General features: G+C 42.4%; 1 protein-coding gene across 2 annotated transcripts in view; it reads left to right on the top strand.

The window, feature by feature from the left end:
• Positions 1-12,462, top strand: part of LOC144931572 (serine/threonine-protein phosphatase 2A 55 kDa regulatory subunit B beta isoform) — a 210,270-nt gene that overhangs the window by 15,208 nt on the left and 182,600 nt on the right. For both annotated transcript variants that reach the window (XM_078855573.1, XM_078855571.1), the window contains exon 2: positions 11,282-11,353. In XM_078855573.1, coding sequence (XP_078711699.1) covers positions 11,282-11,353 — 72 coding nt within the window. The remainder of the gene's footprint in view (positions 1-11,281; positions 11,354-12,462) is intronic.

Below are 12,462 nucleotides of genomic sequence, written 5' to 3'. Positions count from 1 at the left end.
GGTTATTTGATGCCACACTTGAATTCTGACATTGAGGTCAGGTATTTGAAATGAAAGAGCATTGCACAAAGTATTCATGTGGACTAATAACTTGAGGAGTAAATCATTAAATTTTTGTACAGGTAAGGAATTTTTCGTTAAATCTCTGGTATATGCGACGCCACATGTCAGCTAATGATTAAAATAAAATGAGTTGTACCTTTCTGAAAATAAAAATTGTTCTTGCTAAAATTGTTACCGCAAAAACAGCTGGCGAGGGTCTCTACCTTATTTTCGTCGTGTAGATGTGATACCAAGCGTAGACACAAATGTTTTCGTGAACAAATGGCGTGAATTGGAACGATAATTGTTTTTTAGTTTTTTAAGTAATAAAATAATAAAAATAAAACATAATAAAACAATTCTCACGACGTTTCGGCCACAACGCAAGCAGCCGTCCTCAGGCTGCTTGCGTTGTGGCCGAAACGTCGTGAGAATTGTTTTATTATGTTTTATTTTTATTATTTTATTACTTCCCTTCTACGTGACTTTACCGAAAGAACCAAGAAGATGAATCCCTGCAGTCACGAAAGCTTTAAATCGAAATTTTTTAAGTAACTTTCCTGCATAATTAAATCATGATTTCAGTATGGAATGGTTAATCTATGTTGGGTTGAGTGGTGGGGCAGCGGTCAGCACACTATGCTCACAACTCATCGCCCTGAGTTTGACTCCTGGCCATGGCTAACGTCTGTGGCCTGATACTTGAGCCGGTCCTGGCCCACCATTTAGACAAGCTGCACTGACCCACGAGGTGAAGTATGGGTAGAACAATCCCCATGACCGATATGGTTTGGGAAGGCCTTCATCCAGCAGTGGATTTACAGAGGGTTAGAAGTGATCATGTATAATTTAATTTATTGTTCACGTAAATAAAAACAAATGGATGCCCGATTTTTTTGTTCCAATGCATTCGGAGATTGCTTTTTATATATGCGTACATAAAACGATACTGCGTGCCAAGTCACTGTTAATATTGCAGTCAAGATGAGCGACAGTGATGGTTGCTTGTGAGCACTCCATGTCGGTGGTAAAATATTGACGCTGTGATTTGTATAGCCAGATTCACAATTGAGACTGAAGTGTTACTTTGCAACTATGGAGAATTTTACGTAGCCACTAGTTAAATAAAAAGTCTGTGATGACCACTTCTGTTTTTGGATGGGATGCTGACCGTAATCTCCAGATGATACGATACACCGCAAAGTAAGACACACTCGAAACTTTTAGATCATGTTGAATAAACGTTGGTTTATTATCTGGAGAATATGATACCGTGGAGAGCCGTTTTTTCGAAGATGATTACTCTGTAACAAAAATATGCTTTTTTGTTCCTGGGTAGTAAGTGTTATTTCCTAATTGCTTATGCCTCAAAAGTATAGAAAATGGCTATTATTCCCCACAAACTTTGCTTTTATGACCAGGGCAGTGATATTTTGAAATTGACCTATTTTTTCAATGAGAAAACGTGTGCATTTATGTATTTCGTTCACATAAAGTCGTGGTCACAAAAGCAAAGTTTGTGGGGAGTTATAGCCATTTTCTATACTTTTTAGGCATTAGCAAATAAAAAATAACACTTAGTACCCAGGAACAAAAATTGTGTTACATATTGTTATGAGTGTGCTGCTTTTAAAATGGGAAGATATGTCATCTGTAAGATTACTCTGAACAACTACATTGTTAAAACAAGTATTATGGAAGATGATTATGAACAAACTAGATTATACCATATCTTTTGGAAGACATATGAAAATAAAGGAGAAGAAATTGCTTCTTATAAATGAAAAAAAACCTATAAACTGTTTTTCTTTTACCAGGTAAAGCCCACTGAGCTATATAGTTCTTTTTCAGGAGTGATTTGGCCGCAAATGATAGCTCAACGAAGTGGCTTATCACGTGGACATTTATAGTAGCAGCCAATACTCTCAAACGCATGTTTCTAAATGTGGAGGGAAAAACCGGAGGACCCGGAGAAAATCCACGCGACCACGGGAAGAGTTACATGCAAACTCCACATATAGACATGTCAGGGTTTGGACCGAACCCACATCCTCTTATATACCAGGCGAGGTAGTTAACATCTCGCCACCGTGGCACCCATCATATGTTTTACATGCCAAGAGAGGCCCTGTAGCAGCATGCATTTCAAATCGGGAGATATTTATACACGTCATACAGTATCACTTAAAAGTTAGTGCTATCTTTTTTTGGGAGACAACTACACCGCAGGCTTTCATGGAGAATGTCTAACCGAATTGAAACAAATTTTAAACTCGGCTGTGCATTAAAAAGTGCTGGAATCTGAGTTTGCGCTGCTGCTGTTGCGACAGAATTTGGAGCACTTACGATGATTCATTGGCCTGGCCTTCACTGCTGTCTGCTACCTCAGGTGTCTGGCTTGCTCTTTTTTTTTGCGCGTTTGAACGCTGGCCAGTGCAGGTCACCGCAAACTACACTCTTTCGAGGAAATCGTGCGGAGCCTGTGGTTCATTGGCCTTGACTGTGATAAGCATGCGTGACTGGAGAAACCTATAGAATTTGCACGTTAATAAATTGCGCTGTTAATGACCACGTGGGAGGCCTTTGATACGTGCACAAATGCGTTTAATAATGAAGACCTCGTTCTAAAAATTGTCGTGATTTTATAAACAGAGATGGCCTTTGACCAGATCATCCAGGGTGCACCCCATCTCATCAGCTCTTGGAAGCTTATCGGGCTTGAGCCCGCATAGTCCTTGGATACGTGACCACCATGCCCAATAGGTTGCTGTAGGCTGCTGCGGGGCTACATGTTGGGCAGCAGAGGGCAGTGCAGCAAAATCCATTGTACTAGACCACGCCCCAACGTGTCTGCTCCCCGCCTGCACCAGCATGGTGAAGTATAGTCAAATAACCTGTGCGACCCGCACGGCACGAGGAGATCATTCAGCAGTGGCTGTACAAAAAGGACTGTACATGGCCAGTGCGCATACCAAGGTGATGGAATCAGCGGGATAGTGCCCGTGGGAGGTATGGTGGCCAGCGAGCTCGCTGCTGTGTGGAGATGGTCAGGCCCTGTGTTTCGATGGCCACAGTCTCTGTGGAGTTGACAAAAGAACACTGCCTGCTGTAAAGTGGACGTTAAACCCTCTGATAATTTGAAAGTGAATTCTGCTCCGTAAATACCATGTATGTGCACGTCGCCAATTAAAAAAATATTCGCATATAAAACAAAAACAATCTTGAGACTTTACCTCTCCTTGATCTGCCTTTAAAACATATCCGCTGTGTGTTGTTTGGGTGTCAGCTTGGCTAACGAAGGTAGATTGTGACATTAATTGCCCAGTGTTATAATTATCGTGAACGTTAGTGACACGAACAGCGGTCTTGTTCTCTCTCCACGGTGCTCGGTTGATAAAGGGCTGCACAACACAAGGGGAGAATTAAGTCGCACGTTGGTCTGCAACGCACAACTTTGTTAAGTGTCATTGAGAATGGATTTTGTTGCACGTAGAAGAGTGCTCTGATTGGCCAGATTATGTCAGTGAGTTGTCATGGCAACGGGAAGGATATACTCCGTCTAACATGGAGGGTTTTTGTGTTTGTGGCGAAATTCAGTTATGGACTAAAAAAAGATCTAGATGAAGCCGTCTTTATAGCATACTCACATTGAGGGCTTCATGTATTTTACATTTTGACCCTATTTACTGCTCTAAAATTAAATTTAAATGCATAGGCCTGACAGATGCCTCTCTTTGCCTAGATTTGTGCTAATATTCTTTTTGGCCGGGCTGTCCAGACGAGAGGAGGATGGGAGCCTAGCCTCGGGCCTCCCAGCCTCTGCAGTATAATAATAATTTACATTTGTAAGACGAATTTCATCCATATATATCCCAATGATTGAAGCCGAAAGGGCGAGATTGATTTTCATGGCTGAGTAATGTGCCACTGTATAGCAAAGTTGAAGCAACGGGAAATCCACAAACGTAATATGTTGTGCATTTTCAACAACACAAAGTGCATGAATTGCGCACACATTTCACAGCATTATCATTAACACCGCTGGCTGATTTGTGTCGCCTCAACCCACACTTAGGTCACTGACAGCATCACCGTCCGTTATTTTTCGTCCTCCCTCTCAGCCTTCGCCTCCACCTACCCTGTACACAAACCACTTTGCGTCACGCGTAAAGAAATGTACGGTACTGTAGAGTACAATATATTATTTATGTTCAGTTTTTTGGTGATGTTTTCATAGTGTACTGTATGTTATTGTACCCTGTATAATTTGTGTTAACGTATGCTGCTGTACACTCGCGTTAAGCACAGTATTTTTAGGCATTTAATGTAACTTTTAGGCTACGCTCCCCTCCCCCATATCGTCGCGGTTTGTGAAGTTTATTGCTTTGATTGACGTTTCGATATTTAAATCTTGTGGCGGGGTCCCATAAGCCCCCGGCTCTCACATAAACATTATAATGTAAAGAAAAACCAATGGGTTTGAAGGATGGTGGCAAGTGTTGTCTTGTTAAACTATGCCCTTAAAACTGAAAACTACTTACCTGCAGGACCTCTATTTAAATACACTTTCGAATTTTTTTTACACCCCTCTGTCAATCATCGTGTTTCTGAGTGCGGATTTGTGAACACACTTTGTAAACAGTACATAAAATAGTACGCGTTTTCAATGCGCTGTTCATATTGTAACAAGCGTTTATGCCAATGTTACTCTGCAGAGTAGTGGGTCATCGCTCCTCTTATCCGCATTGATACGAGCGGTATGTGAGGACTATCGCTTTACCATAGGAATATTTTGAACTTCTCAATGCAATTTTTTTTTAACAAAACCTTGCAACTCAATCACCCAAGCCAGAATGCCGCATAAAATGTTCAAGTAACCTACGAATCGTAAAATGGTTTTAACATGTAAATGTTTTCATTAGCGGTTTATGGTGGTAATTAGTAGTTAATTTTGTGTATCACCAGTGATTCCGAGTCAAGAGACCAGGATAGTTTTATTGGCAAGAGAGACCTGGTCATTCTTAAAATGGCTCTCTTTGTTGCCAAAGTGTGTGCAATGTAAATGTACTTGCAAAGAATTTGCCATGTAATCACTTCATCTTCTTGGTTCTTTCGGTAAAGTCACGTAGAAGGGAAGTAATAAAATAATAAAAATAAAACATAATAAAACAATTCTCACGACGTTTCGACCACAACGCAAGCAGCCATCCTCAGGCGAAGAATGAAACACCCCAAGCTTGGAGCGTATATTTAAGCTGGGTTAGAGGGGGGGGAGGTGGGAAGAAGAGCGCCTAAACAAAATAATTTGCATATCAAGAGGAATTCAGCATATGGAAAATGCGTAGGAGGTGGGCGGGGGGGGTTCCAAATCAATACTATGCCCGTGCATTATGCAGGATTAGCAGCATCAAAAGGGGGGGGGGGAAGGGGGGGAGCATTAACAAAGGAAAGGAATGTTAATAGTATGTAGCTGTAGTTACTAAACAACCACGTAAAAAACTACAGTATAAACTGCATGACAAACTAAAGTATAAACTACATAGCATCATCAGTATATTGTAACAAGCGTCATCTGGCCACATGGCCGGCCTGCTCTAGACCAATTTCTCGACCATATCAATTCCATACACCCAGCCATCAGATTCACCATGGAAGTCGAAAATGATGGCAAGCTACCCTTTTTGGATGTCCTAATCAAAAGGAGACCTGATGGTTCAATGAGCCACTCTGTCTACAGGAAAGCCACCCACACGGATGCTTATCTAAAACCGGATTCCCACCACCATCCATCCCAGAAGAATTCTCTCATCAAGACTCTATATCATAGAGCCCAATGCATCTCCGACCATGAACACATTTCCAGTGAACTCAAACACGTACGCCAAGCTCTTAAGGCTAATGGTTACTCCGACTACACAATCCGCAAAGCCATCACTCCAACCACCAAGAAAGATCCTGTTGAGGAGCCTTTCAAGACCATCACCTTACCCTACATTGCTGGGGTCACAAAAAAGATCTCCAAAATCCTGATTAAACACAAGATCCAGGTCCGATTCAACACAGTACATAAAATCCGTGATCTGGTACCGTCTGTAAAAGATGTGGTTCCAGACATACAGTACCCTGGTGTCTACAAACTAAGTTGCCTCTGTGGTAGCAGTTACATTGGGGAAACCAAACGACATGTCTCGGACCGCATCCGTGAACATAAAGCTGACCTGAAACACTGTAGGACAAACACCTCAGCCGTGGCAGATCACTGTTACAACTCAGTGGGCTCACATGACATTGACTTCTCCAAGACAGAGGTTCTCTGCAAGCCGTCTGGCTATCATGAGAGATTCGTACATGAGGCGATCCACATTTACAAACACAGAGACAATTTTAACCGAGAAGATGGATTCTGGCTTAGCAATCACTGGAAGGACGTAATAAACCATTTTGATACACATTAGGGTGGGTAGAATAATACATAGTGTTATATTAAAAATGTATAAGGTGGTTTATAGCAATACAGTATGTAATTTAATGTTGGTTTTGCCTATGGAAGTATATAGTACGGTATAGACGCGTGTGATGTAAGAGAACAAAGTTTAGATGGAAGCATATTATATAATTTTTAACAACGTAGAATTTTTCATGTATTGCTTACTGTTAGTAACTCAGCTTATTGTAGAGTATAGTAAGTTTACTGATGATGCTATGTAGTTTATACTTTAGTTTGTCATGCAGTTTATACTGTAGTTTTTTACGTGGTTGTTTAGTAACTACAGCTACATACTATTAACATTCCTTTCCTTTGTTAATGCTCCCCCCCTTCCCCCCCCCCCTTTTGATGCTGCTAATCCTGCATAATGCACGGGCATAGTATTGATTTGGAACCCCCCCCGCCCACCTCCTACGCATTTTCCATATGCTGAATTCCTCTTGATATGCAAATTATTTTGTTTAGGCGCTCTTCTTCCCACCTCCCCCCCCCTCTAACCCAGCTTAAATATACGCTCCAAGCTTGGGGTGTTTCATTCTTCGCCTGAGGATGGCTGCTTGCGTTGTGGTCGAAACGTCGTGAGAATTGTTTTATTATGTTTTATTTTTATTATTTTATTACTTCCCTTCTACGTGACTTTACCGAAAGAACCAAGAAGATGAATCCCTGCAGTCACGAAAGCTTTAAATCGAAATGTAATCACTTTTTTATGCCAAAGATGAAGTTTTACAAGGTGCGACTTTCACTCCACACTTTTATCACCGTCTTAAAGTGTTGCGCAACATGTAATTTTTTTTACATTTTGCAATTTTTTTTCACATACTGGGCTATTCTCAAGTATGGCCTGTGTGTGTTTAATCATTAATGGGGGGGGGGAGGCCAGGACTACCTGAGACTTTGCTTCCTTGCCCTGGCAGGCTTGGCCAGCACACAGATCTCAACAATGAAGAAAACAAATTCTGGTGAGACTAGGCCATGAAGAAGGCTGTTTTTGGTGTAGGCCAATCAGTTTAAAAAACAATGCATACATTGTCAGAGCATGTTTGTTTGCATGTTTTGCCATACGTATGTGTGGTCAATGCAGAATGGATGCCTTGCAAAGTGATCTATTGAGAAAGAGTAAAACCTATTTAGATTTTTTCATAATTTTTGATACTGGCAAATAGGGTCCCATAGAGATCTCAACTCTATCATTTAAACCAGGCAAGGAGGGAACCAGACAAAGAAATCAACAATGTTTAGGCTATGAAAAAATTTGATACCTTTTAGAGGAATATAGACGAAAATAACTAAGGTGTGTATGTGTTATTTACTGTACTTTGTAAAGACTGGTTAATCCAGTTTTCTGAAGGAAAATATCCTTGTCCTCACATAGAAAATTAATCTTCCATTTTGAATGTTTGCCATGACCCCTTGTGACCTTATCCAACCAATCACAGTGCTGCTGCATATATACGATATCAATGATTTTGAACGCAGATTTATTTAGCAGTCTAGTAAATGGAGCAACACTGATGAAACCATTGTCGTTAGCTGCAAATTTTGGAGGAAGGTTTCACTCCAACATTAGCTTGAGATTGTCAAATAACGCGGCTAATATAAAAGATAGTAAGTTGAAATGCATCGGTGTGAATGACTTGCATGTACAAACAAAGTAAATTGCCACCTGAATACCTCTTTCACCCTCATTAGGGCTCATCAGTTTCACATGGCCTGTTTACCCTACTGCCACTTGTGTGTAGAAGTTACGTAGAATATTATGGGACCATTTTGCCAGTATCGAAGTATGAAAAATAAGACTAGGTTTTGACTCTTTCTGGCAATACAACAGGAGGTGTTGAGATGTTTTCTGGTGTAGGCCAGTCAGTTTCAAAGACTATGCGTATGTTATCAGAGCATACTCTTTGGTTCTTTCGGTAAAGTCACGTAGGTATAAAATAAATCACGACGTTTCGGGCGCAACACAAGCGTCCGTCATCAGGTGGGAAAGCATGGTCTGCTGCTGAGGCAGAGAATGTTTCTTTGCATGTTCACAAGTACTGTGTGGTTATTGCAGACTTGATTCCTTGCAAAAGGGTATCTATTGTGGTGCTTGAACATATTAACACCTATTATTTTATTGCCAGAAAGGGAAAAAAACCTATTCTTTTTTGTCACAGTTATGTAGAATGTCTGCATTTATAAACTGTGGGGGCACCCATTAAAAATGGGATGAATACAGCCTCTGAAGGCTTGGGGAATGAGCCCAGAATCCAGACTGTGAAAACGCAGTTTTGGCATTGTTTCTCCAAACCCCGATTTATATATATATCTCTACCTGCATTGCAGACAGGCAAGGGTGAGGCACTGACATATCGGCAGGATCAGGTGTGCAGAGATTTGCCATTTTTTTTTCACTTGTTGCATTTTAGTAAAGACTAAATCTGAACATTTATAAGGATTTCCAGGTTCTGGTAATTTTGTAGTAGTTTATAATCAGTCTGAAAACGTAATTTCAAATTGGCATTCACAGCACTTGTTCATGTTTGTGTATGCAGTGTACCTCTGTTCATGCACTGTGGCTCATATGTGTGAGATTTAACCATTACGGGCAGTCATTAATTCACGCAAAACAATTATTTTGCAGTCACCGAAGTACCCGTTTTTGCAATTCAAATCTGGCATGGAACATACTTTGGTGAATTGTGGAGCCAGGCCAAAGACGGCATGGATTCTGTAGGCTCCAGGTTCCAGCTGTGTGTGCTCTAAGCCAGGTTACACTTCGTGCATGGAGCACATGCGTGTGTTCAGTGAGGTACGTCTCAACACACAAAATGGATTATTCACAGTTCTCCGATGTGGCGAAGACATCGTTGAATCTGGAGCCAGCGCTGAGAGGGCATGGGCCATGTAGAAGATAATTATAGGTGTACTGTACGGGGGTTATGCACTACACTCCTGCCCAGTACTTCACAGCCATGCACAGCACATGTACGAATGCCAATGCACGTCTGGATGAGTGCCTACCTATGCCGTAAGGGTCGTGGGGGTTATTTGATCATACTCCACTGCAGTTCAGTGCCGGTTAGCACAGCATATTCAGATCTTTACGCATTGCACTGTGCAGTGTTCGGCAAATGTCACGCATGTGGTCAGAGCAACTGCCATCCAAGTTTTATAGACCAACAGATCAACTTCTGTCCATCCCGTGTATTCATTCAGTTATCGGCGGGTGGCCCCTGACCGCAGATAACTACAGTTCCACTGTGTGTAGGCTATTTTTAAGACTGGTTATATCCCAGTTGTTATTTCCTGGAGATTCAGCACGGTGTTAAGAGGCGTCCTCTGATTTGCATCGAGGCAAGTGAATGATGTCGCATCGCAAATGACACTGGGAAGGACGCCAGAGATATTATTTCATAGGTGTCCCTTTATTTGGCCTCTCCATTAAACAGGAATGGATGGCGCTTCTTACAAATTGGTTATCCAATCTAGTTGATGCTGGATTATATATTGCACCCCGTCGTGCGTAAGACCAGGTGTGCTTACATCCGAAGTAGTGCGCTTGAATCACAAGTTGCCATTTGCTTTAACCCACCACCCTTGAGAATGTGATCACAGGAGATCATCGATTATCCAGTGGGAAGGGGGCCCGGATTTTCTAAAACGCTGCAAAATCACATAATTATTTAAATACATATTTTTTTGCACATTTTTGCATCACATGTTTTAGGTGTTGTGTATATGTATTTTTGTGTTTTAAACGTGTTTTAAATGTGTTTTCTACGTGGCATTGGCATAAATAAACATATAAATAGACAACAATAAATATCTTACTGGAAAAGGTTACTGTATTTACTGTACCGTACTTACCACTCTAATCTCGATGACTCTGCATGATACAACCACGTGTTTGACGATCGCCGGACTGGTTACAACATTTGCAGTTGTTTTGCTGGTTTCGCCGGATCAGCTAGGGACCTTCGAATAATGTTGGAAGCTGCCGGATAATCGTGCGCCGGATAATCGATGATCGACTGTATTTGTCACGAATGTGTGCTTAGATAAGGTGTGCTTATATACCAGATTCTCTGGTGTTGCTTATCGATTTTGACCTCTTGATCTGCCGTAGGCTAAATTAAGGGAAAAACTCACCATTTGGAATTGGGTTTTTGGGACTGAAACCCATTAAAGTAACCCCACGCTAGAAGCCGTGGTTTTGTTTCTTGTGGCTGCCCGGGATTTTGGCTGTTGTGTTTGTGGTGGTGCCGGCTCGGTCGGGCGCTGACACGGCCATCAACTCCATGAGCCACACGTCCTCCTGCTGCGATCACGGATCACTCTTTTAGCAAGAGCGCGTTTCCTCACACGCAACGTGGGGTCATTGTTTACGTGTTACAATGCATTCGTGACGTGCTCAGGCCTGATAGAGAATTCATGTTCTCATACATTTGGTTGATGGTTGTTCGTAATTACCTGTAATAAACGTATCTTTATGTACTGTTCTATATAACAAAAAAAACACGGTGAACCCAAAATTAGGTTTAAATGCTGTTTAAAAAACATGAGAGTGATGTGCGTTTTAATTTGCTGCAGCATGCACACTTGTGCCCTGTGGTGCTGGTGCATTTATTTTTAACTTAAACTTTTTCTCTGCTGCTCTCTCACTCTGGCTCTCTCTCTCTGTCTTCCTGTGCGTTTCTTTCTCTCCTCCTGCTCTCCCCCTCGCCACTCGCCTCTTGTCTCGCCCTTGCACCGGCTGCGCCTCTGCAGGAGTCTGTGGGAACGACGTGCAGTGGTGCGTGGCCCAGGTGAAGGGAGCCATCGATGACGACATCGCTGAAGGTGAGCAAAATCGCGACCCCCCCCCCCCCCCGTTCACCGACGGCTCCACCCCCTCCCATGAAGCGTTTGTTCGGTCTGCTTCTACAGTCGCCTTTCACCGAAGGTCTCAAGATGAAAATTTGTCAAAAGGCGTCACGGTAATCGCATTCGGTAATTTATTTGCAAACATTTCACAAATGGGATTGTACGACAATTATATCATTAATATCTGTCTGGACCTGTTAAATGATGTAAAATGCAAACTGTTGCATCCCAAGGCATCGTGCAACAGAGAAGAGCGTCAGGCCAGGAGTGGAAGGGGGCGTGTGGTGGTCATTGCAGGGGAAAGGAGTCGTTGGGTTGTGGGTATATTGTAGGGCAATAGGTAATGCTGCATAGTGTGCTCGAGAACTACACACTGGAGGAGAATTATGTACTTGGGGTGGGAATGCAACTAGTGAAGGAGTAGAGGGGCAGGAACTGCTACACGGTGGGATCAGATTCAAGGAAAATACGCGAAGAGGAACGGCATTGTCTTGGGTAAGAGGAACTTGTGTCTGCAATGCTGCATGCGTTGGCAGCGACTTCACCCGCGCGGTGCAATTGCTACGTGCGGACGGTACGCCGTGGTGCCTGTCAAAACAAGAAGCAAATTTTTTTTCTTCCTTCGGCGCAGTTGGCAGCGGTCTGGAAAGTCGGGCTTTACATTTTTTTTTACCGCTCATCGTCAGCAAACATCTCCGCACTTTACATGAGTGTGAGCTGACGATTCGGGTGGTGGTCTTCCTCGCACTGCCGGCACTGCTGGTTTTTTGCAAAACATCGACATTACACGAGTGGCACCGTTGTCTCGTAGCCACGCCTGTCAGAAGCATCAGCCATTTTCCATTCGGTCCCGAGCCTTAGTCTTGTGTAGAGCATTTCCCTGAATGTTAGTATTCCTGCAAGGCAATGTGTGTTAAATTACCATAGTAACTAATTCACCGTTTTCCATGACCGATATTCAGTTCAATAGACAGTAAAGATGGGCTCGCAAGGTATCACTCACTGAACATAAGCAACTGGATGCAATGCTCACTTAAACAACTTACGTGATGTCACGGGGTTTTGACGTGAACATGCCACGATTT

This window comes from Lampetra fluviatilis, chromosome 4, assembly GCF_964198595.1.
Source record: "Lampetra fluviatilis chromosome 4, kcLamFluv1.1, whole genome shotgun sequence".
NCBI classification, from domain to species: Eukaryota; Metazoa; Chordata; class Hyperoartia; order Petromyzontiformes; family Petromyzontidae; genus Lampetra; species Lampetra fluviatilis.
Note: the sequence above shows the minus strand (reverse complement) of the source record. Positions and strands in the feature narration are given on the sequence as shown.